Source organism: Anabrus simplex, chromosome 6 (genome assembly GCF_040414725.1).
Source record: "Anabrus simplex isolate iqAnaSimp1 chromosome 6, ASM4041472v1, whole genome shotgun sequence".
Classification (NCBI taxonomy): domain Eukaryota; kingdom Metazoa; phylum Arthropoda; class Insecta; order Orthoptera; family Tettigoniidae; genus Anabrus; species Anabrus simplex.
This window is the reverse complement of record NC_090270.1, coordinates 139,606,631-139,628,145: the sequence shown is the minus strand read 5'-3', so window position 1 is coordinate 139,628,145 and position 21,515 is coordinate 139,606,631. Positions and strand designations below refer to the sequence as shown.

At 39.0% G+C, this 21,515-nt stretch overlaps 1 protein-coding gene across 2 annotated transcripts in view; it reads right to left on the bottom strand.

Moving 5' to 3' along the window:
• Positions 1-3,226: 3,226 nt before the first annotated feature.
• Positions 3,227-21,515, bottom strand: part of LOC136875567 ((3R)-3-hydroxyacyl-CoA dehydrogenase) — a 68,759-nt gene continuing 50,470 nt past the window's right edge. For both annotated transcript variants that reach the window (XM_068228070.1, XM_067149113.2), the window contains exons 5-6: positions 20,784-20,911; positions 3,227-3,522 (exon numbers count right to left, since the gene is read on the bottom strand). In XM_068228070.1, the coding sequence (XP_068084171.1) occupies positions 3,440-3,522; positions 20,784-20,911 (211 nt within the window). In that variant the 3' untranslated portion in view covers positions 3,227-3,439. The remainder of the gene's footprint in view (positions 3,523-20,783; positions 20,912-21,515) is intronic.

The following is a 21,515-nucleotide window of genomic DNA, read 5'->3' as shown; positions in this document are numbered from 1 at the left end:
TTCTATCCTGCTCTGTATCGGCTCCAAAATCAACCTCCACTACCTGAGATCCTTCTCATGCCCTAAACTCACGAACTTTTCCTGGTACAATATATAATACAACTAGCTGATGTACCCATGCTTCGCTATGGTATTCTCAGAAAGACAGACTTCGTGGTTTTCCTAACTGAAGTCAACATAGGTCATTACAAAATCGTCAATAGAAATGTAGCGGTTAAAAGTAATGTTATCACATAAAACACTAGATCAAATGAAAAACCACACATTTTGTCAGTTCTTTCAACGATCAGTACTATGGTGCCGATCTAACAGTCCAAAGTTCCAGAGCTGGAAGGACCAGGCCGCAGACAGCTGTGAACACTCCTGTGCCATTATTCTGTTATATGCAAACTGCTCATTCCAATCAGTGCCTCAGAGTAGGGACTGAATAGCTCGAATGGTATGATGAACCAGTGTGTTCATACTAGTACTGGTAATATCAGAAAATTTATGAACCAGAGAAATGGCATGCTAAAGAAGAAAGTTATCTAACTCCCCAGCTACTTCTCGCCAATGTTCAGGCAGGCTGTTACACTCTGTACGACCGGGAGTGTTGGCCGTGAGGTTAGGGGCGTGCAGCTGTGAGCTTGCATCCCGGAGATAGTGGATTCGCAGCCCTGAAAATGGTATTCCGTGTTTTCCCATTTTCACACTAGGTAAATGCTGGGGCTGAACCATAAGTAAGGCCAAGGCTATTTCCTTCAAACTCCTAGACCTTTCCTATCCCATTGTTACCATCGTTTGGTGCAACGTAAGGGAAATTTAAAAAAAATCGGTATGCAGCAGTAATCCTATCTATCGGAGATGAGTGGTAACAGAAGACACAAAACACATCACAAATAACAATGGTCAATATAATGTTATTGTTGATCAATTTTATAAGCTTTCTGCATTGTAGGCCTTCACATTTAGTTTTCTTTCGACTCTGTGATATTAGGGCGTCTTATAAAATTATTTATAGCATAGACTGTAGTTCCTTATTATCCGCCTTCACATAACGATTTTCGTTAAATTCTGTTTACCCATTTCCTCATGACTCGGCGCTGATATGGACTTAGTAACAAAAATCCAAACTCATGAATATCTCTGTGATAATAGCCGGTACCGTAACAATGTATAAGACATAAATGATCGTAAATTTAATACTACCTATGTAGTAATTATCGATACAACCACTAATAACATAAATATTTGAGAATTAAAATTTAGGCCTTCCCCTAAAATACCATTTCAATCAGCGTAAATACAATTATTTATGGCCTAGATTATAGAGAGTTATTCCCCGACTTTGCATACCGATTTGTATTAAGATATGAACACTAATAACATAAATATTTAAGAATTAAATTTCAGGCCTTCCCCTAGAGTACCATTTCGCTCAGCGTGAATGAAAGTATTTATTATCTAGATTATAGCGGCCTATTTCCCTACTTTGCATACTGATTTTTCATTAAGATACGACCACTAATAACATACAATTTTGCGAAATAAAATTTAGGCCCTCTCCTAAACTACCATTTCAATCAGTGTGAATACAATTATTTATGGCTTAGATTATAGTTACTTATTCAACGACTTTGCATACCGACTTTTATTAAGATACGACTACTAATAACATAAATATTTGAAAATTAAATTTTAGGCCTTCCCCTAAACTACCTTTTCATTCAGTGTGAATAAAATTATTTATAGCCTAGATTGTAGCGACTTATTCCCCGACTTTGCACACCAGTTTTCATTAAATTATCTTCAGCCGTTTTCTCGTGATGCGTGTACAGACAGACAGACAGACAGACAGACAGACAGACAGACAGACAGACAGACAGACAGACAGACAGACAGACAGACAGACAGAAATTACGGAAAATTAAAAAGTGCATTTCCTTGTTACTGTGGACACTACTGATACAGAAATACCATCCTTTTTAAATTCTGAGCAATGTACAGACACAACTCTTATTTTATATATATAGATAGATGTATGAACCAAAGGAATGGCATGCTAAAGAAGAAAGTTTTCTGATACCCCAGCTATTTCCCGCCAATATTCAGTCAGGCTATTATACTCGGTACGCAGCAGTAATCCCATCTATCGGAGTTGAGAGGTGGCATAAGAGACAAAGAACATCACAACAAAAAATGGTCAATGTAATGTTATTGTTGATCAATGTTATGCCCTTTCGATATTGTAAGCCTTCACATTCAGTTTTCTTCCGACTCTAAAATACCACTCTTATCATAGTCGGTACGTTAAAACTGAATAAAACATAAATGATCAGAAATTGTATTCTCTGTAACTTTTGTTATGTAGTACTTTTCGATAGGACCAATAACAGAGGTATTTATAAATTACATTTTAGGCGCCTTCCCCTAAACTACAGTTTTATCCAGGGTGAGTAAAATTGTTTATATCTTAGGCTGTAATTTCTTATTCCCCGACTCTATATACCGATTTTCATCAAATCCTGTTAAACCATTTTCTCGTGACTCGGCGTTGATATGGACTTAGCAACAAAAATACAAATTCATGAATATCTGTGTTACCACAGCCCGTACGGTAAAAATGTATAAGACATTAAAAGGTCAGAAATTTAATTCTATATAACTTTGGTTATGTAGTATTTATTGATACGACCACTAATAATATAAATATTTGAGAATTAAATTTTAGGCCTTCCACTAAACTACCATTTCACTCAGGGTAAATTAAATGATTTACAGTCTAGATTGTAGTGGCTCATTCTCTGACTTCGCATACCAATTTCCAATGAGATAGGACCACTAATAATGTAAATATTTAAGAATTAAATTTTTTGGGTCTTCCCCTAGACTACCATTTCGCTCAGCATGAATAAAATTATTTATAGCCTACATTGTAGCGACTTATTCCCCGACTTTGCATACTAATTGTTATTAAGATAGGACAACTAATAACATAAATAACTGAAAATTAACTTTCCGGCCTTCCCCTAAACTACCATTTCCATGAGTGTGAATAAAATTATTTATGGCCTAGATTGTAGCGACTTATTCCCCGACTTTGCATACCAATTTCCATTAAGTTCTCTTTAGCCATTTTCTAGTGATGCGTGTACGTACGTACGTACGTACATACATACATACATACATACATACAGACAGACAGACAGACAGACAGACAGACAGACAGAAAGAAATTACAGAAAAGTAAAAAGTGAATTTCCTTGTTACTATGGACATGACCGATACAGAAATACCATTCTTTTCAAATTCTGAGCAATGTACAGACAAAACTCTTATTTTATATATATAGATATGACAATGTCCTGTCTTCATACAGTTTAGTTGCAAACCAACTGCTTTTCTTTGTGAAGAAGTATCTATCACCTTGGCACATTACTCTCATTAATATCCACAGTCTTCATCCTCCTGTGACTTCAACTGAAGCTCCATTGACATAAGAACTCCTGTCAGATGCCAGAAAAGTTATGACCTCTGCAACTTCTAAAACAACAAAAACACTTAATTAGTGCAAACTAATAATTATTACATACATTTTCACTCTAGACTGTAATGCTGCAAGACCAACAACTTATTATAGACTGTTATACTTTTCAACAGTCAGTCTACAAGCCTCTGTGAGCGAACAGTGTGCCCCATAATCCTCTATTTGCAACTGGTTTAGTTGTGAGTTTCACAAATAGGAAAAGTCCTCTCAGTTTTAATTACTGTGTTGATGGAGTGAAAGTTCCTTTTGGGGATCATTGTAAGTACCTAGGTGTTAATATAAGAAAAGACCTTCATTGGGGTAATCACATAAAGATGATTATTAATAAGGGGTACAGACCTCTGCACATGGTTATGAGGGTATTTAGGGGTTGTAGTAAGGATGTAAAAGAGAGGGCATATAAATCTCTGGTAAGACCCAAACTAGAGTATGGTTCCAGTGTATGGGACCCTCACCAGGATTACTTGATTCAAGAACTGGAAAAAATCCAAAGAAAAGCAGTTTGATTTGTTCTGGGTGATTTCCGACAAAAGAGTAGCGTTACAAAAATGTTGCAAAGTTTGGGCTGGGAAGATTTGGGAGAAAGGAGACGAGCTGCTTGATTAAATGGTATGTTCCGAGCTGTCAGATGAGAGATGGCGTGGGAGGACATCAGTAGACGAATAAGTTTGAGTGGTGTCTTTAAAAGTAGGAAAGATCACAATATGAAGATAAAGTTGGAATTCAAGAGGACAAATTGGGGCAAATATTCATTTATAGGAAGGGGAGTTAGGGATTGTAATAACTTACCAAGGGAAAGGTTCAATAATTTTCCAATTTCTCTGCAATCATTTAAGAAAAGGCTAGGACAACAGATAGGGTATCTGCCTCCGGGGCGACTGCCCTAAATGCAGATCAGTAGTGATTGATAGTGATTGATTCTACACCTCTTATCTTGAAATATTCATAAACGGAGTCTAACCATCATCTAGACTCTGCTTCTGCTTCTTGTACCCTATATGGTAGTCCATTATTCTACTAGATAACCTTTCTTCCTCCAACTCCTCACATGACTCCACCATCAAAGCCAGGTCATACGTACAGTTTCACCAATTGTGTTCATTCCTAACTTGTCCAGCTTCATGTCTGAATGGTTAGCATGCTGGCCTTCGGTCCAGGGAATCTCGGGTTCGATTCCCGGCCGGGTCGGGGATTTTAACCTTCTCTCTTCTCTCCAGTAGATAGAAGGAAGGCTCCACAATACTCCCCTCGCTCTGCCCCTAAATCCCCAAACACTCTCCATGGTACAGTATGCTAGATTTTAATATGAAGAAGGAATTAACCTGCTCTCCCTTCTCCAATAGGAAGGAGCCACAACGTTCCACTCGCCCCTCCTCTGCTTCCCCTCCCCTCTCCGTGTAACAGTATGCTGTACCCACAAAACTTTCCATAGTCTCTCCATGACCACAGTCCTAAAATAGTGTTTGGAGATAACGGACCACGCTTTGGCACTCTACTGTTGATAAATACAGAAGTATTTCATTAAGTTCATACAGTGATAGTTGAATACTTATACAATCATCAAATTGTTAATACTTGTTCATATTATCACCTAACCCTCTAATCACTGACAAGTTTATGCAACGTAAACAATACTGTACATACATATGCATGATTTAAGTGATCTGATAAAATCTGAGGATGTTCTTGTAGAACAAAACATGCCAGTCTTTGTTTAATAGTGTTTTTTTTTTACAGGTATGTTTACAGTTTTATAATTTATTTTGAAATTTGTGTGTTCGATAGACTGGAAAGTTTTTATGTTATATTTACTAAGTCGACACTGGAAAGTATGGCTTCCTTCTTTGCAAATTAACTTTCATTGGTTAATTCCAATGGTTCGGAGGCTGGGTGTGTGTGCTGTCTTCATAATTAGAATTCATCACATGTAGGGTCCTATCCTCAACACACGCGCAGGTTGTCTATAAGGCGTCAACTCGAAAGACCTGCACCAGGCCTCTTTGGAGGCCAAACGCCATTAATTAATTCCTAACTTGGCTCAAAGCAAGTGATCTCCTGCCATTTTTTGGACCTGTTTGTTTTAACAATCATTCTTACTACTTTCAAGTCCGACTCGTTGGCTGAATGGTCAGCGTACTGGCCTTCGGTTCAGAGGGTCCCGGGTTTGATTCCCGGCCGGGTCGGGGATTTTAACCTTCATTGGTTAATTCCAATGGCCCGAGAGCTGGGTGTTTGTGCTGTCCCCAACATCCCTGCAACTGACACACCACACATAACACTATCCTCCACCACAATAACACGCAGTTACCTACACATGGCAGATGCCGCCCACCCTCATCGGAGGGTCTACCTTACAAGGGCTGCACTCGGCTAGAAATAGCCACACGAAAAAAAAAAAAAAACTACTTTCAAGTCTGTTTCTCCCAGCTTATGAGTAAGATATCCTTACTCTGCCCTGTTTCCATTCCCACTAAGCAAAGTAGATCTGATAATAGGGCGAGGTAAGGATAATGCAATCAAACAAGCAAGTAATCATTTCCATTTAGGGATGTGCCCCAGGTGGCAGATTCCCTAACAGTTGTTTACCTAATCATTACTTAATGACTTCAAGAACTTGGAAATTTATTTAATGTTGCCCTTGTTAAATTATTCCAATCCCTAATTCCTCTCCTTACAAATGAATATTTTCCCAAACTGTCCCCTTCAATTCCAACATTATCTTCATATTGTGATCTTCCGTATCTTTAAAAGCTCCACTCAGGCTTATTCATCTACTGATGTCATTCCACACCACCTCTCCACTGACAGCGTGGAACACACCAATTAGTTGAGCAGCTCGTCCCTTTACTCCCAAGTTTTCCAGGACCAAAGTTTGCAACATTTTCATAACACTATGCTTTTGACGGAAATTACTCAAAATAAATTGTGCTACTTTCCTTTAGATCTTTTCCAATTCTTGTATCAAGAAATCCTAGCGTGGGTCACATGCACTGAATCCAAATTCTAACTGGTGCCTTACCAAAGACTTCTATGCCCTCTCCTTTACATCTTTACTACAACCCTAAATATTCTCATAACTACTATATGAAGAGATCTGTAACCTTTATTTACAACCTCATAAATGTGATTACCTCAATAAAGATCCTTCCTTATATTAACATCTAGGTACTTACAGTGATCCCCTTAAGGTACTATCACTCCATCAGCACAGTAATTAAAACTGAGAGGACTTTTCCTCTTGGTGAAACCTACAATGTGACTTTGCATCCCGTTTAACATTTTGCCATTGATGGCTGTCCATCTTACAACATTAAATCTATAACTGGTACCAATTTCAGCTGTTGAAACCTTCTTGTTTTCTTAATATCGCTATGAATGACAAACAGTATTAAGCATTATATATAGAGAGATTTTATGGCTTGATTCCCTTCTTGATGTCAACTTCAGCTGAGAAGCTAATGAAGATGAAATGAATAATGGTGATGAAATTGGGTAAGGAGGTGGAAGGAATAGGCTGTGGCCTATGAACAGAAACTGTCCTGGCATTTGCCTAGAAGTGAAAATTGGAAACCACAGAAAACCATTCTCAAGACAGCTGAATGCTGAGCTTGGCTCTATAGCCACAACACATTAATATACACGGACACCCTGCTTGGTCAAAATAACATATAATGTGTTCATGTTTCAAGATAATTCCTACAATATCATAAAACAGACACAGAACAACAATGTAGATGTGGAACATTATGATGCCATTACTCTTAAGCCATTGCTCTAAGTGGCCAACATTTGACTATGGAAAAAATCTTAATTATTTTCAAGTGTTTGCCTTTCTCTGTGTATGGGTTAATGAATTTGGCCTCCTTTATTATGGAACTATCAAAAACATGAAACTTGTTTCTTGATTACTTAGTTTTTATTTAACTTCTGGCCAAAATATTGCCTTTAAGTATTGTTTATTGTACTAACTGTGCAACATTTGTTAGAGTAGAACTTAGATTATTTCTGAGGTGAACATTGTTAACAGCCTATAATAAATTAGGAATTGAATCTATAAGCAATATTATAATAAGTAAGTAATATTATAGCTAGTTCACAAAATAACGATCGATTCTGCTCCTTCTTTGGGAGCTAGCATTGCAAGTTCATGAACATGTCAGGACTTAGTGAAGATAGATGAAAGTGTTGAAAATCAATGGCAAAGTAATTGATATGACCTAGTATTCATGCTGCATGTTAGTTGCAACATGATAGCCAATAATCTGCTGGTGGCTGGAGTTACTTCACTTAATATACGTACAGTAGTAGGAGAAATTTTAGACATATTTTTCTGAAAATAAGGAAGGACAGAATGAGTAATGATCAGATACGAAGAGACCTGCAGGTCACCCTGACCCTGGAGGAAAGCCTGTGTTAAAAGGTTGAAGTGGCTAGCACACATTAAATGGACACAGGTGACTCGAACGCCAAAGAACTATTTTGGAAAGATTGTTCCAGGATGAAGACCTATCCGACGCCCTAGAAAAAGTTGGTAAGACCAAATAAGAGAAGACCTAGAGAAGAGAGAAGAAACATGGGATGCCCTTGAGAGAGAAGAAACATACAAAGACCATTATAAATGAAGGCACATCATTCAAAAACGTCCTACCCGGCTCGCTGGAAGAAATTCAAAATGATGATGATGATGATTTTTCTGAACCTTCTGCTGCCATGGTCCTATACACCTGAGGCAGTCAGGAGCTGCATTGTACGTATGTGGGAAAGCAGCCATCCAATCACTAATATTTCCAAAGTAGTTGGCCACTCAGAAAGAACTATGAGACTATGGATAAGAGATTTCAGGAGGAGGGCATTAATGGTCTCAAAACACACCATAAGCTGGGAAGAGCTACGAAGACCACTAGGGAGCAGAATAGGGCCATTGTGGAAGGCAGCAATAAGAATTCAGCTGCAGCAATTGCAAGAAATCTTAAGCTACCTGTGTGTCCCATCACAATCCACCAACATCTGTATGCTGCCTTTATCCACCATCGCAGGCCTGCCAGAATGGAAGCCCTTGCGCTGGGGCACAGAGAATCACATGTGACCTTCTGCCTCTAATATCTGCCAGTGACCCAGGAATTTTGAGTGTCAGTTATCTGGAGTGATGAAAAGGTTTATTCATCAGAAGAGGACGGAAGAATGTTGCCGTGGAAGCCCAACAACATATGGGATCCTTTTTTTCCCTTTTGTGTTTATCATGTGTTCCTAATCTTTGATGTTTCCACAAGGACGCACACAAAATACTGTCAGTTGGTACACTTATTTATTCACATTTATTTACAAATTAAATACACATAACCTTAATCACTGCCTTCGCAAACAACACACTTCACTTCGAAAACATCAACAAACCACCATTTTAACAACTGCCTATCACTAAGCACCTGCCACATGGAGATTGCAACCTTAAAACACAGTTGAAATAGTTGACTGCTGACAGCATGTCAGTTCAACACAATACGAGGTCACAAGTACAATTCCTGTTAAACCATAACTCCAATTACGCAGTAACTCCTCTCTACCATCAAGACCACCTCCTTATATAGGTGCCTGGCCAGTCTTCTAGAAAGATATGTTACGAACTATCTTCTCGTAAATTCTAGGGTGTTTAAAGCCCAGATATAATGTAAAGAATATTCTCCATAATTCTCGTCTGACCTAGTGTCATTCTGGATGTTACAATGTGTTACCTAATACTGTAGTGGATTACAAATCATGTATACAAGTAATAATAAATTAAATACAGGTTCTTACATTAATTGAACTCATATAAATGTCTGGGTATATAGTACATGTTTCATGACAAAACCTCACAAACAATGCGATCATTCGACTATGTAAATAATAATAATAATAATAATAATAATAATAATAATAATAATAATAATAATAATAATAATAATAATAATAATAATAATAATAAATGGATGTAAACACTTCATAGCCACACATTACAAGTCATAATAATAATCATAATTGTAAAATAATAATAATAATAATAATTCAAGCTCGATAGTTGCATTATTTACCCATGGATGAGAGAATATTGTTTTCAAGTTACATCAGTTTATCACACTTGCATAATTTTTTTACCTCCCGTATTTATCATATGTTTCTTCCCTTTTTTATGTATTTATCTGACTTTCTTCTTACCCTACACTCTTCCCTATCAAGATTGAAATTCTGTCAAGATGGCCCCTCAATGAGTGTTGATACCTTCCCTCCTGATGAAGTTGGGAAGCAGAAATGAGCTTGTTGGGGGCTGAAAAGAGGTGGATGTAGAAGAACTGGGATTGTTGAGAAGAGAGCCTATCTGTTTGAAGATGGCAGTGTATGAAGATGTGGAGAGTATCCTTGTCCTTTTGTACCTTCATGTTTGTCCTTGTCTCATCTTTCTGTTACTCCCTGTTCCCATACTGACCTGCCATTGTGTTCTTCCTATTATATGTTTCTTTTCTTGTTCCTATCTCTCTGTACATGACTTGTTTTGACACTTGTTTGATCCTTTGGATGATTCTGTTCATTTCTTAACATAGTGGTCATGGTTGTCATTATCCATGGATCCGCAAGACAGGCAATTTTGATTTATACTGTCAGCCATCCTTGAAATGCCTTCCTGAGGTTGAGTTAAGCAAGGGAGGCCAGACAGGAGGAACCTGACACAAGTAAGTGAAAGCAATAGCAGACTCAGCTCAGGTAATGGCGGTGGTGCAGGAATAAATGAGTTCGCTCCTCCTTCGGGACACTGAAAGCTGCTGATAATGCTACCACTATTACTGATAGTCAAGAAATCCTAGAACGTTGGAAAGAACATTTCTCCACTCTTCTCAATCGGAGTTCAAATGCTGCTGAAGACTTTCTCGATGATGTGCCTCTACACCCCCAACAACCATGGATGGCTTATTCACCAACATTCAAGGAATTCAATGCTGCTCTCAGTAAACTGAAACCTGGCGAGGCTCCTGGCTCAGATAACATTCCTCTGGAACTGATTCAAAGTGGAGCCCTACCAATAAACACCAGACTTCATACTCTTATCCTCTTAATATGGAAAACCAGCTAAAGTACCTGCTGACCTTAAAAATGCCACTATCGTTACTCTTTTCAAAAATGGTGATCGTAGTGTTTGTGGCAACTATCGTTCTGCTTCTGCTTCTTCTTCTTTTATGACCACATAGGATCACTTTAGTCAGTCCGTCGTTCAGGTCTCTTTGAAGGGATTGTTCGGGCTTTGCAGTCCTCCCAGTACTTCTTCAGACACTCCGATCTTCGTGCCCTTTCCTCAGTTGAAAATGTGCGTGTTGTTGGTTTGTTTTGTGTAAGGGAAAAGCGGAGGTTTGTATTCTTGAGTTTTGTATTCAGTTTTATCTTATTTGTGGTGTCTTCTGTTGTAAGGCCTATTTCCTTCAGATCCTCTCTTACTTCCCTGATCCATTTACATCCTGTTGTGGTATTTTTTGAGACGAGATTGTGTTGTACTAGTTGTTTCAGAAGTCTCGAGTCCTGTATCCTCATGATATTTCCAAAGAATCCCAGTCTCCTCTTACGCATAGTATCTGTAATGGGTTCTAGCTCTTTGTACATGACTTTGTTAGGTATTAACTGCCACTGTCCATCTTTCTGGTATTTTTTGTTGATGCAGGTTCTTCCAATCCTCCTTTCAATTTTCTGAAGTCTGTCAATCTTTGATTGTTTATTCAGGTAAAAGAGTGTTTCTGCTGCATATGTAGCTTCTGGTTTTATAATTGTGTTGTAGTGTTTTATTTTTGTATTTATTGATAGACATTTCTTTTTGTAGATATCCCATGTTAATTTTTGTGCTTTAGCTAATCTATTTGTTCTTACTTGGATTGAGATTTTTTTCATTTAAGTTATGTGTTATTACTTCTCCAAGATATTTAAACTGAGTTACTTTTTTGATTTTATTACCATTTATGGTGACTTCTTTTAGCTGTGTTGGTTTTTGGGGCATAATTTCTGTTTTTTCAAATGATATTTTGAAGCCAATTTTATTTGCAATGTTTTGAAGTTCTGATATCTGGGTTTTTGCTTCTTTTATGTCCAGTGCTAGTAATGCTAAATCGTCAGCAAAACCCAGGCAATTTGTTTTGATTTTTCAGCCAATCTTTATTTTGGGGGGACATTTTCTAAACCATTCCCTCATTACCATTTCTAGAGCACAGTTAAATAATAGTGGTGAGAGCCCATCTCCCTGCTGTAGTCCAGTTTTAATTTCAAATGTCTCTGATGTTTCACCCCTAAACTTCACTTTTGATTTGGTATTGGTGAGAGTCAATTTTATCATGTTTATTAATTTGGGGTGTAGTCCAAGGTGTCTTAAAATTTTAAACAGAGATTCTCTATGGATGCAATCATAAGCTATCTATAGCAGTAAAATTCTTGCTAGAATTTTGCTCAATCCCCTGCAGATTATTTCCGAAAGGATGCTATCCGAGTCACAGTGTGGCTTTCGAATGTCCAGAGGCACAACAGATATGATCTGTGCAAGGCAAATCCAGGAAAAATTCAGAGAGCAACAGACTCCTTTATACCTAGTGTTCTGTGATATGGAAAAGGCTTTTGACTCAGTCTTGAGACCAGCTATGGGGACAGTACTGAAACACTTTGGCTGTCCACAGCATTTTGTAGATCTAGTCAAGGCTCTTCATGATAACACGTCTGCAAGTTGTTCATCAAAGTATTATCTTTGATTCATTTCCAATCACTCATGGATTGAAACAGGGACATATGCTTGCTCCAACACTTTTTGCTCTTTACCTAGCAGTCATGCTATATGGAACATCTACAGACAACCAAAGTGTAAAGGTCAGATCTTTGATGGGGGACTGTTCAATCTGGCTCGACTTTGCTCCCTAAAGCTTACTCAGATTTCCTCCGTTATGGAATTGCAGTATGCAGATTACACTGCCGCACCTGCTCTCACACCTGAAGAGCTGCAATAGTCAGTCAGTTGTTTCAAGAGTGCTTGCGATCGTTTTGGTCCCTCCATTAATGTTCAGAAAAACAAAGTACTTTCACAGCCTGCACCTGGATCGAACCTCCCACCTTTCAATATCTCCATTACGGATACTCCACTGGAGCAAGTCGACCACTTTTTATATCTAGGAAGTATCCTCTCAACAAATGCTAACTGCTCACAAGATGTTGATAGGAGAATTGGTGCTGCCCACTCAGCATTTGGACATTTATCCCATCGTGTCTTCATGAATAAAGTCCTTACAATACATACCAAGATCATGCTGTTGTCAAATCAACACTGCTTTATGGTTGTGAAACGTGGACCCTCTGCCCTCAGGATATCAGAAAGCTAGAGCTTTTTCATCTGCAAAAACTTAGATATATTTTAAACATCAAATGGGAGGACCAGGTCACCAACCTTGCAATTCTTGAGAAAGCACATGCATTGAGGCTACCATCATTGGTCACCATCTCATATGGATAGGGCACATCCATCGCATGAGTGAAACCAGGCTTCCTCGTCAACTTCTGTATGGTGAACTCTGTTCTGGCACAAGACCTCATAGAGCCTCTTTGAGGCATTTCAAGGATCATCTAAAGCATACTAAGAAAAGAGCTGGAATTAACACTCAATCTTGTATACGCTTGCTGAGAACAGTTCGCTTTGGTGCCACATTGTTTCTACATCAGTTTTGGTATTTGAAGAGGAATGACGGCGACGTGAAGAGGATAAATGACAAGCAAGAAAGCTCCGTTGAGCTCAGCTCCGCCCTCTCCCAACCATTTCATGCGATCTGTATGAGTGTTTGTTTCATGCCAAGATTGGGCTATCAAGTCATATGAAACATATTCACAAAGCTTTGTGAGTGTGAAAATGTAAACTGCTGAAGAATATGTTTACTCAGATACGAGTTCCTTTCAATTTCTGCTATGACATTTTTTTATGCCATGTATGGGTAAGTTTAGTGTAAATTTTCAAAAAATATATAGTAAAGAGGTTCAGGATTTAGAAACATAGTTGGTAGCATACAGGGATGCTAAACAGGTGGATTATTTCAAATACTTAGGATGTGCGCGTGTGTGTATACATGTAGGGGAGGGGGGAATCAAGGCTAATGAACTGAGCTCGCAGTTGTGATCAACGGTATTCTGTAAGAAAGAAGTGAATTCTCAGATGAAATTATCTTTACACTGCTGTGTTTTCAGAATGACTCTCTGGATGGGAGTGAAAGCCTGGTGGTCTCAGGATATCGTATTTACTTGTGTAATTCTTGCCATCGCATAATTTATGCACTCAACTCTTTTCATTTTCAAATGGGAAAAAACAAAACCCTACCATTTGCGTGTCTGACACATCTGTTTTTATGAACATTTGCTGTGCAGTTCCATGAAAGTTGCAAAATGTATATGGTAAGTAGCAGCCTTTCTATTTTGAAAATTTCACAAACAACTGGAAGCAAGAAACAGAGATGCTTGTAGTATCAGTTGATAGCAGAAAACTTCCACTGTCTGAGATTCTAAAACAAAAAAACCATGCTAAAAGTTAAATTTCCACAAGGAAAACACGTTCTTGTACAAGAGAAAGGGTGGATGGACATGAGGCTCATAGGCTGCATGATGATTGAATATGAACAGCTTGGGGAAACTGATCTGGATCTCTTCCTCCATGTCTGATTTTTCTCCTGTTGGATAACTTTAGTGGTCACTTGATGGGTGATTCAAGAATTTAATGGAAATAGTGAAAACCAATTTAATAGTGATTCTTGGGGGACTGACCTCCGTATTTCATTCCTTGGATGTTTCAGTAAATAGGCCTCTCAAGGACTATGTACTAAAGTTCTGTCAGGGATGAATGGCGGAAAGTGTGCATGAACTTATTCTTGCAGGAAATATATGAAAACCATACATGGATCTTCTTTGCCAGAGGATACTGAGCGCTTGGGACATGATTTCTTTAGAGATAATCGAAAACAGTTTGTAGAAAATGGGAATCTCAACATGTTAGATGGGAGTGAAGATGATTTGCTCTGGAAAGACATAAGTGGTGATGGCAGCAGCAGTCCTTCATGCAGTAGCGACAACGAATAGCATATAAAGGAAAGGACTTTCTTCTTTTTGCCAGTATGCCATTATATATGAATGGGATTGGTACCTTAACTAATTTGTATTTATTTTGCTTCAGGTGCTATTATCAGCTCAGAATGGGAAGAATATCTTTCTGGTACCCACAGGCCACTTCAAACCCGTGTGTTCAACTCGCCAAATTTAAACTTAACGCTTTTGACAGTTCAGAAGAAAACTGATTTTTAGGCCAAATGACAATCAATTTGTTTTTTAAATGGTGATATATATATATATATATATATATATATATATATATATATATATATTTAATGTATATTTCTTTCTTTTATATGTCAGAATTATATCATTTACACAGCCCAATTTTTGCCTATATTTTTAGTAAAAATGTGTTGATTACGCATGTTAAAATGGTACCTTATTCATTAGTTGAAAATAATACACATATAGGAAGTAAGAATGATTGCTGGTACAAACTGTTGGGAACAATGGCAGGAAAGTACTCAGAATGAGAATATAAATGCTAACTTAGGAATAAACTCGATGGATAAAGCTGTACATATAAACCAGCTTTGGTGATGGAGTCATATAAGATGGACGGAGGAGGACAGATTACCTAGGAAAATAATGGACTGGACTATGGAGGTTAAGAGAAGCAGAGGGAGACCAAGACAATGATGGTTAGACTCAGTTTTGAATGATGTAACTGTAAAAGGTATAGAACTAATGAGGCTAGTAGTTAGTTACAAACAGAGGATTGTGAACATGCACAGTTAATTCATTTTGTGTTATCTGATTCTACACTTACAAATAAACAAGCATTATTCAATTCTGAAACTTAAATATGAGATTCATAGATTCGCAGATTCATAAAATAAAGAAGCAAAATGTAGGCAAAGTACTTTAAAAATAACCCTGTGTCATCTATGAATAAGAAGTGGAAGGACATTAAATAAACTTGAGAAAGTAATGACTGTAAATCTAGGAAACTAGCAGTAGCAAATTTCCAACTCAACTCAAATTGCATCAGTATCCTTAGTAATTACTACTGAACTATATGCAAACAGCAAATCACTTCAACAGATATAGAAAATCACCATATGAATCCAAAGTTATACTGTAATTGCCAGCTAACCTCAAGACTTTACATAAATACGATTTCAACTCCTCGGTGATACAAGTTTCAAAAGGATGAGGAATGAACCTGCTACAAGAGCTTCTAAAATTAAATCAAATACAGTATAGACAATACAGGAAACTTCCGGATTTAACCTAGTTAAAATGGGAGACAATTCGCAAGTGGCGCTCGTAGTGGTGTGATCTGGAAATTCACGCTAAATTCAAATGTCAATGGAAATTCATATATGGAAATGGATAAACAAATTACACCTAGAAGGAAAGTGTTATTAAAATATTAACTTCAAAGGTGCTAAAGCAAATTTGGATAAATGAAAGAAGAATTATTTAAGATATTATTATTTAAAGACTGAAATTAGATATACCCAGGGCTTTTTTCAGAGGGAACGCGGGGGTACGCATACCCCTCAAACATTTGAAGACTGTTTAAGAAAAAATATTGGTAAATTTCTATTTAGTCCGGCAAATATAACTTCAGACTTGAAAGTTCATTGATCAGGTTGCGCCAACGCGCTGTTCACAACAACTGGAGAAGATTTAGAGTAATCTTTGATTTAAATCGACCTAATAATACAAATGGTCTGTTATTGGACATTATAATTCCAGCTAACTCATTCCTGGTTGCCAGTGTTTCGCCCCAGTGTGCTACGTTGGGCTCATCAGTTGGTAAATAGCACACTCACCAAGACGCATGGCTAGTGCATACCGTGGAGGCCACTGCGTAGGCTACTTGGAGCCACCGGCAGTGCCAATGCACTATGAGAGACTTTGTCTCCTTACCAAAAATTGATGCCTGCCTGGCCATCAGATGATATAGATGATTCCCATAGGGAACCTGAAATATTTGTTCTGAATGAGCAAATTTATAATAAATCGACCTATCAAATTAGTTCCTCTTGGTTGGCAACTCAGCATTAAGCAAAATGAGTAAATAAGTAAAATGATTAGAAGTACTGAGTGCAGTACCATTTTGATATGTTGACCACAAATAAAATAGCGTAATCAATATTTTTCTATAAACATGTCAGCCCCAAAAGTGATAACCGGACTGTGCATAATTGCCAAAAATTGTAAGATCGTGATGTTTTGTCTACTGTAGTACAAGTGAGAATACCCCTTAAAAATTATTTAGAAAAAAAGCACTGGATATACTGTACTTATCTTCAAGATATGAAATGCACTGCTGTGAAAGGGTTTGATTTTTCATTTATGCATTACTTTTTTTATTTTTTGCTTTAGTATTCCTGCCTGAACGTTTACATTAGATTTGTCCATTCCCTCATTTAAAAGACATTGTATCATCACATTAAGACACTCGTCAATAAACAGATAGGCACATTCCTGTCTTTTTTTCTTGGAAGGATTACCCCTTTTGGAAGGGCGGTAGCATTTGATGTCTTAATTTTTTTGGGAGATTCTCTGTTGGTACAGATCCCAGCTTTAATCTGAGAAGAGAGATGAAAGAAAGAAAAGCATGAAAATGTTGTCGATAGTTATGTTTTGAGGAATATTTACGTACAGTTAGAGTAAATAGATAACATACCCTTGGCTGTATAGTCGGGGATTTCTAAAGTCCCTGGCCTGTAAATGATCTGTACAGATCTTATAATAATTACTCAAGTGTAACGTCCCTTCTTTCTTGTACACCATATCCAAATCACTTCTCTGACATTTCAAAACCCACAGACCACACCTACAACAACACATTGGTATGAAGGTTAACTGCTGCAGTATACAATAAAATAAGCTTATTATATTTTAAGTCAGTTAAAATATGGGTCGTGAATGTTAGAAGTTTAGGAAGTGCTACAAAAATTTATTTGTCACTGGAAGAATATATATGTAAACAAAAGTTTTACTTACATTTTCTTGTCACGAGGGAAATGGAAGACCGCAAATCCTTCTGCACTTCATAATTATTGGAGCCAAACACAGCACATATCCTTCCACTCATGTTGAGAGGAGATATAAACGAATGACACATGCTACTATTTACTTACATTAACTTACTGCAAATGCATAAAAAACACAAAAAACACAAAAAACTTCACAAACTAATACACATGCTCTTGTGACAGAATCAGTAACTCCAGGTCATACCGCTAGAGAGAGCTCCAATTGCTGTCCCTCGATATCTCGCAGACTGTCCTGTATTGTCTCTACTGTATTTGAATAAATATAAGGAACAATTTAGTCACATGGTAATCTTATAATTTCAACATCTAAAGTGATGGTTTGTTGGTAAATACACTGACTGACAGAGCAAATGCAACACCAAGAAGGAGTGGTCAGAACTTTATGCCAATTGCAGGGTAGACTGACGACACTGAGGTATGCTCATGATGTGAAATGCGCCGCTGTGCTGCGCACGTAGCAAACGATAAATGGGACACGGCGTTGGCGAATGGCCCACTTCGTACCGTGATTTCTCAGCCGACAGTCATTGTAGAATGTGTTGTCGTGTGCCACAGGACACATGTATAGCTAAGAATGCCAAGCCGCCGTCAACGGAGGCATTTCCAGCAGACAGACGACTTTACGAGGGGTATGGTGATCGGGCTAAGAAGGGCAGGTTGGTCGCTTCGTCAAATCGCAGCCGATACCCATAGGGATGTGTCCACGGTGCAGCGCCTGTGGCGAAGATGGTTGGCGCAGGGACATGTGGCACGTGCGAGGGGTCCAGGCGCAGCCCGAGTGACGTCAGCACGCGAGGATCGGCGCATCCGCCGCCAAGCGGTGGCAGCCCCGCACACCACGTCAACCGCCATTCTTCAGCATGTGCAAGACACCCTGGCTGTTCCAATATCGACCAGAACAATTTCCCGTCGATTGGTTGAAGGAGGCCTGCACTCCCGGCGTCCGCTCAGAAGACTACCATTGACTCCACAGCATAGACGTGCACGCCTGGCATGGTGCCGGGCTAGAGCGACTTGGATGAGGGAATGGCGGAACGTCGTGTTCTCCGATGAGTCACGCTTCTGTTCTGTCAGTGACAGTCACCGCAGACGAGTGTGGCGTCGGCGTGGAGAAAGGTCAAATCCGGCAGTAACTGTGGAGCGCCCTACCGCTAGACAACGCGGCATCATGGTTTGGGGCGCTATTGTGTATGATTCCACGTCACCTCTAGTGCGTATTCAAGGCACGTTAAATGCCCACCGCTACATGCAGCATGTGCTGCGGCCGGTGGTACTCCCGTACCTTCAGGGGCTGCCCAATGCTCTGTTTCAGCAGGATAATGCCCGCCCACACACTGCTCGCATCTCCCAACAGGCTCTACGAGGTGTACAGATGCTTCCGTGGCCAGCGTACTCTCCGGATCTCTCACCAATCGAACACGTGTGGGATCTCATTGGACGCCGTTTGCAAACTCTGCCCCAGCCTCGCACGGACGACCAACTGTGGCAAATGGTTGACAGAGAATGGAGAACCATCCCTCAGGACACCATCCGCACTCTTATTGACTCTGTACCTCGACGTGTTTCTGTGTGCATCGCCGCTCGCGGTGGTCCTACATCCTACTGAGTCGATGCCGTGCGCATTGTGTAACCTGCATATTGGTTTGAAATAAACATCAATTATTCGTCCGTGCCGTCTCTGTTTTTTCCCCAACTTTCATCCCTTTCGAACCACTCCTTCTTGGTGTTGCATTTGCTCTGTCAGTCAGTGTATACCCATAGGCCCTTTTTATGCATGTTTTGTCTCAGAAAGCTGAGCATATTACATGCCATGAACCACACTAAAGTAAGAAAAATAGAACAGTTCCTTGACTTAAAATAATTTTTGCCCTTCAGCTGAAAATATTGTTTGTAAACATTAAAAATATAGTGAGATTTAGGATATTTCTTTACACAGACTACAAACTCTTGGAGTGATGGCTGTATTTTAGGAAGAAAAAAAAGTAACATTCAACTAGAAATGTATTTGTGATACAAGTCATTTGAGCATGTCGTGGCAGCTATTTTGCCCCCCCACGAATGTGAGATCTACCAGACAAACAGAAATATTCAGATGGGAGCATAAGCCGCTGAGGAATGTGCAAATAATGCCAGTAGATTCACCAGGTATAGGATATAAAGCGAGGAAACTGTCAGGCATGAAATCCTTGTGCTATTTAAGTTTATTTTCAGGCAGTACAGTATCTATACGGTAAACCCTCAAATTCCCTTAGATTGTCCACAACACAATGCCAATGTTGTGAGAGACATCGAATACCAGTTGCCTTGTCATGTGTGAATTTCACAATCTCATGTTTCACAGCGTTAGTAGTGTCCTCTTGTGTGCCAAACTGTCTCCCACGCCATGCTTCTTTCACTTTGGAGTTGAGGTCAAAATCACACAGAGACAGGTACAATGAGTATGGCAGGTGTTCTGTATTTCCCACCCCCAGCACTGAAGTTCATACAGCCTCTGCTGCATTCGGTCTGGCATGGTCGTGGAGAAAGATGCCTGTTTCAGCTTGTAACTCAGGTAGTGTCTATTTTCTGCCCATGTCCATGCACTGGGAAATTAATGCACGACATATTAGACCAGACACTAACAGGTCTTCTGGACCGTGGCACATCGCTACTTGTTTTGTGTCCATGCTAAAATGTTCCTGCCCATCTTGCAGTGGTTCAGTACTGAAGCGCATTATTTCCCACAGCTTCCATAAGCTCTCTATGACTTTCTTCGGCACTGCGAACCTGGTGAACGGCCAGATTGATGTATACACACTGATCTTGCCTCATCAAATCCACTCTGCGTGAAGCCTGACTCACTACTGCAGTCCCATCTCCTTGTGTGTGGTACCTGTCCAACACATCGCCATCTTATGTTATGTCCATGTATTATGAGCATCATACTTTCCAGGAGACATATGGCTGTTGTATGGTAGCACTGTGTAAATGTGATGGAAAGATATAGTTGCCATGACTTATGTCTCAACCCTCATATTTTCAATCCACTTTCCACTGGTAATTACAAGATACTTTCAGCTGTATGCTCTTGATTCGTACATCAGTTTAGCACAATACATTACCTTCAGGTCTGCCCAAACGTCCTGCAGCAACTCGACTGAGAAACATAGCCTTAACATTCTCTGGAACTGTGTCTGTCATAGGCGTGGCAATAAAGCCTGGAAGTACAGCATTACAGCGGATACCCAACCTGAATAAGATAAGGTATAATTTATTATACACAACATTAAAAGTATTCATCGATAATTGATAACAGTTAATAAATGAAGGAAATTATGAGGAATATTTATCTTACATCAACAGCTTTTCATTTGTCAGCTAAAAAAATTGATAGGAGTAAATGCAGAAATAGAAAAAGAAGATATACTACCCTGAGTCACAATTTCTTCAAGAAATGCCACTGTACTTAGCTAGAAGCTGCTAATGTCTGTGTCTATAAAGAAGCAAAAAGTACAGTCTTATCTGACTGTTGATATTATGATCATAGCCATGGGACATCCCATTTTACACTGAGTCCGAACTACAGGGACGTGACTTTTATTTTAAAAATTTGACATGCAATGGCTGGGATATGAACTGCAACCACCTTGATAGGAAGCCAGTGACGCTATATATACATATTAAAAAAAAAAAACAACACACACACTCTCTCTCTCACCCCCCCCCCCCCCCACCTCTCTGTTTAAAAGGGCAATTGTGTGTAACATGTAGGCTATATCACATCATGGCATTTTTTTCATAATGATGATGTCCTGTTGTGTAGTCATGCAGTTGATCTCATGTGATGGTGCTAT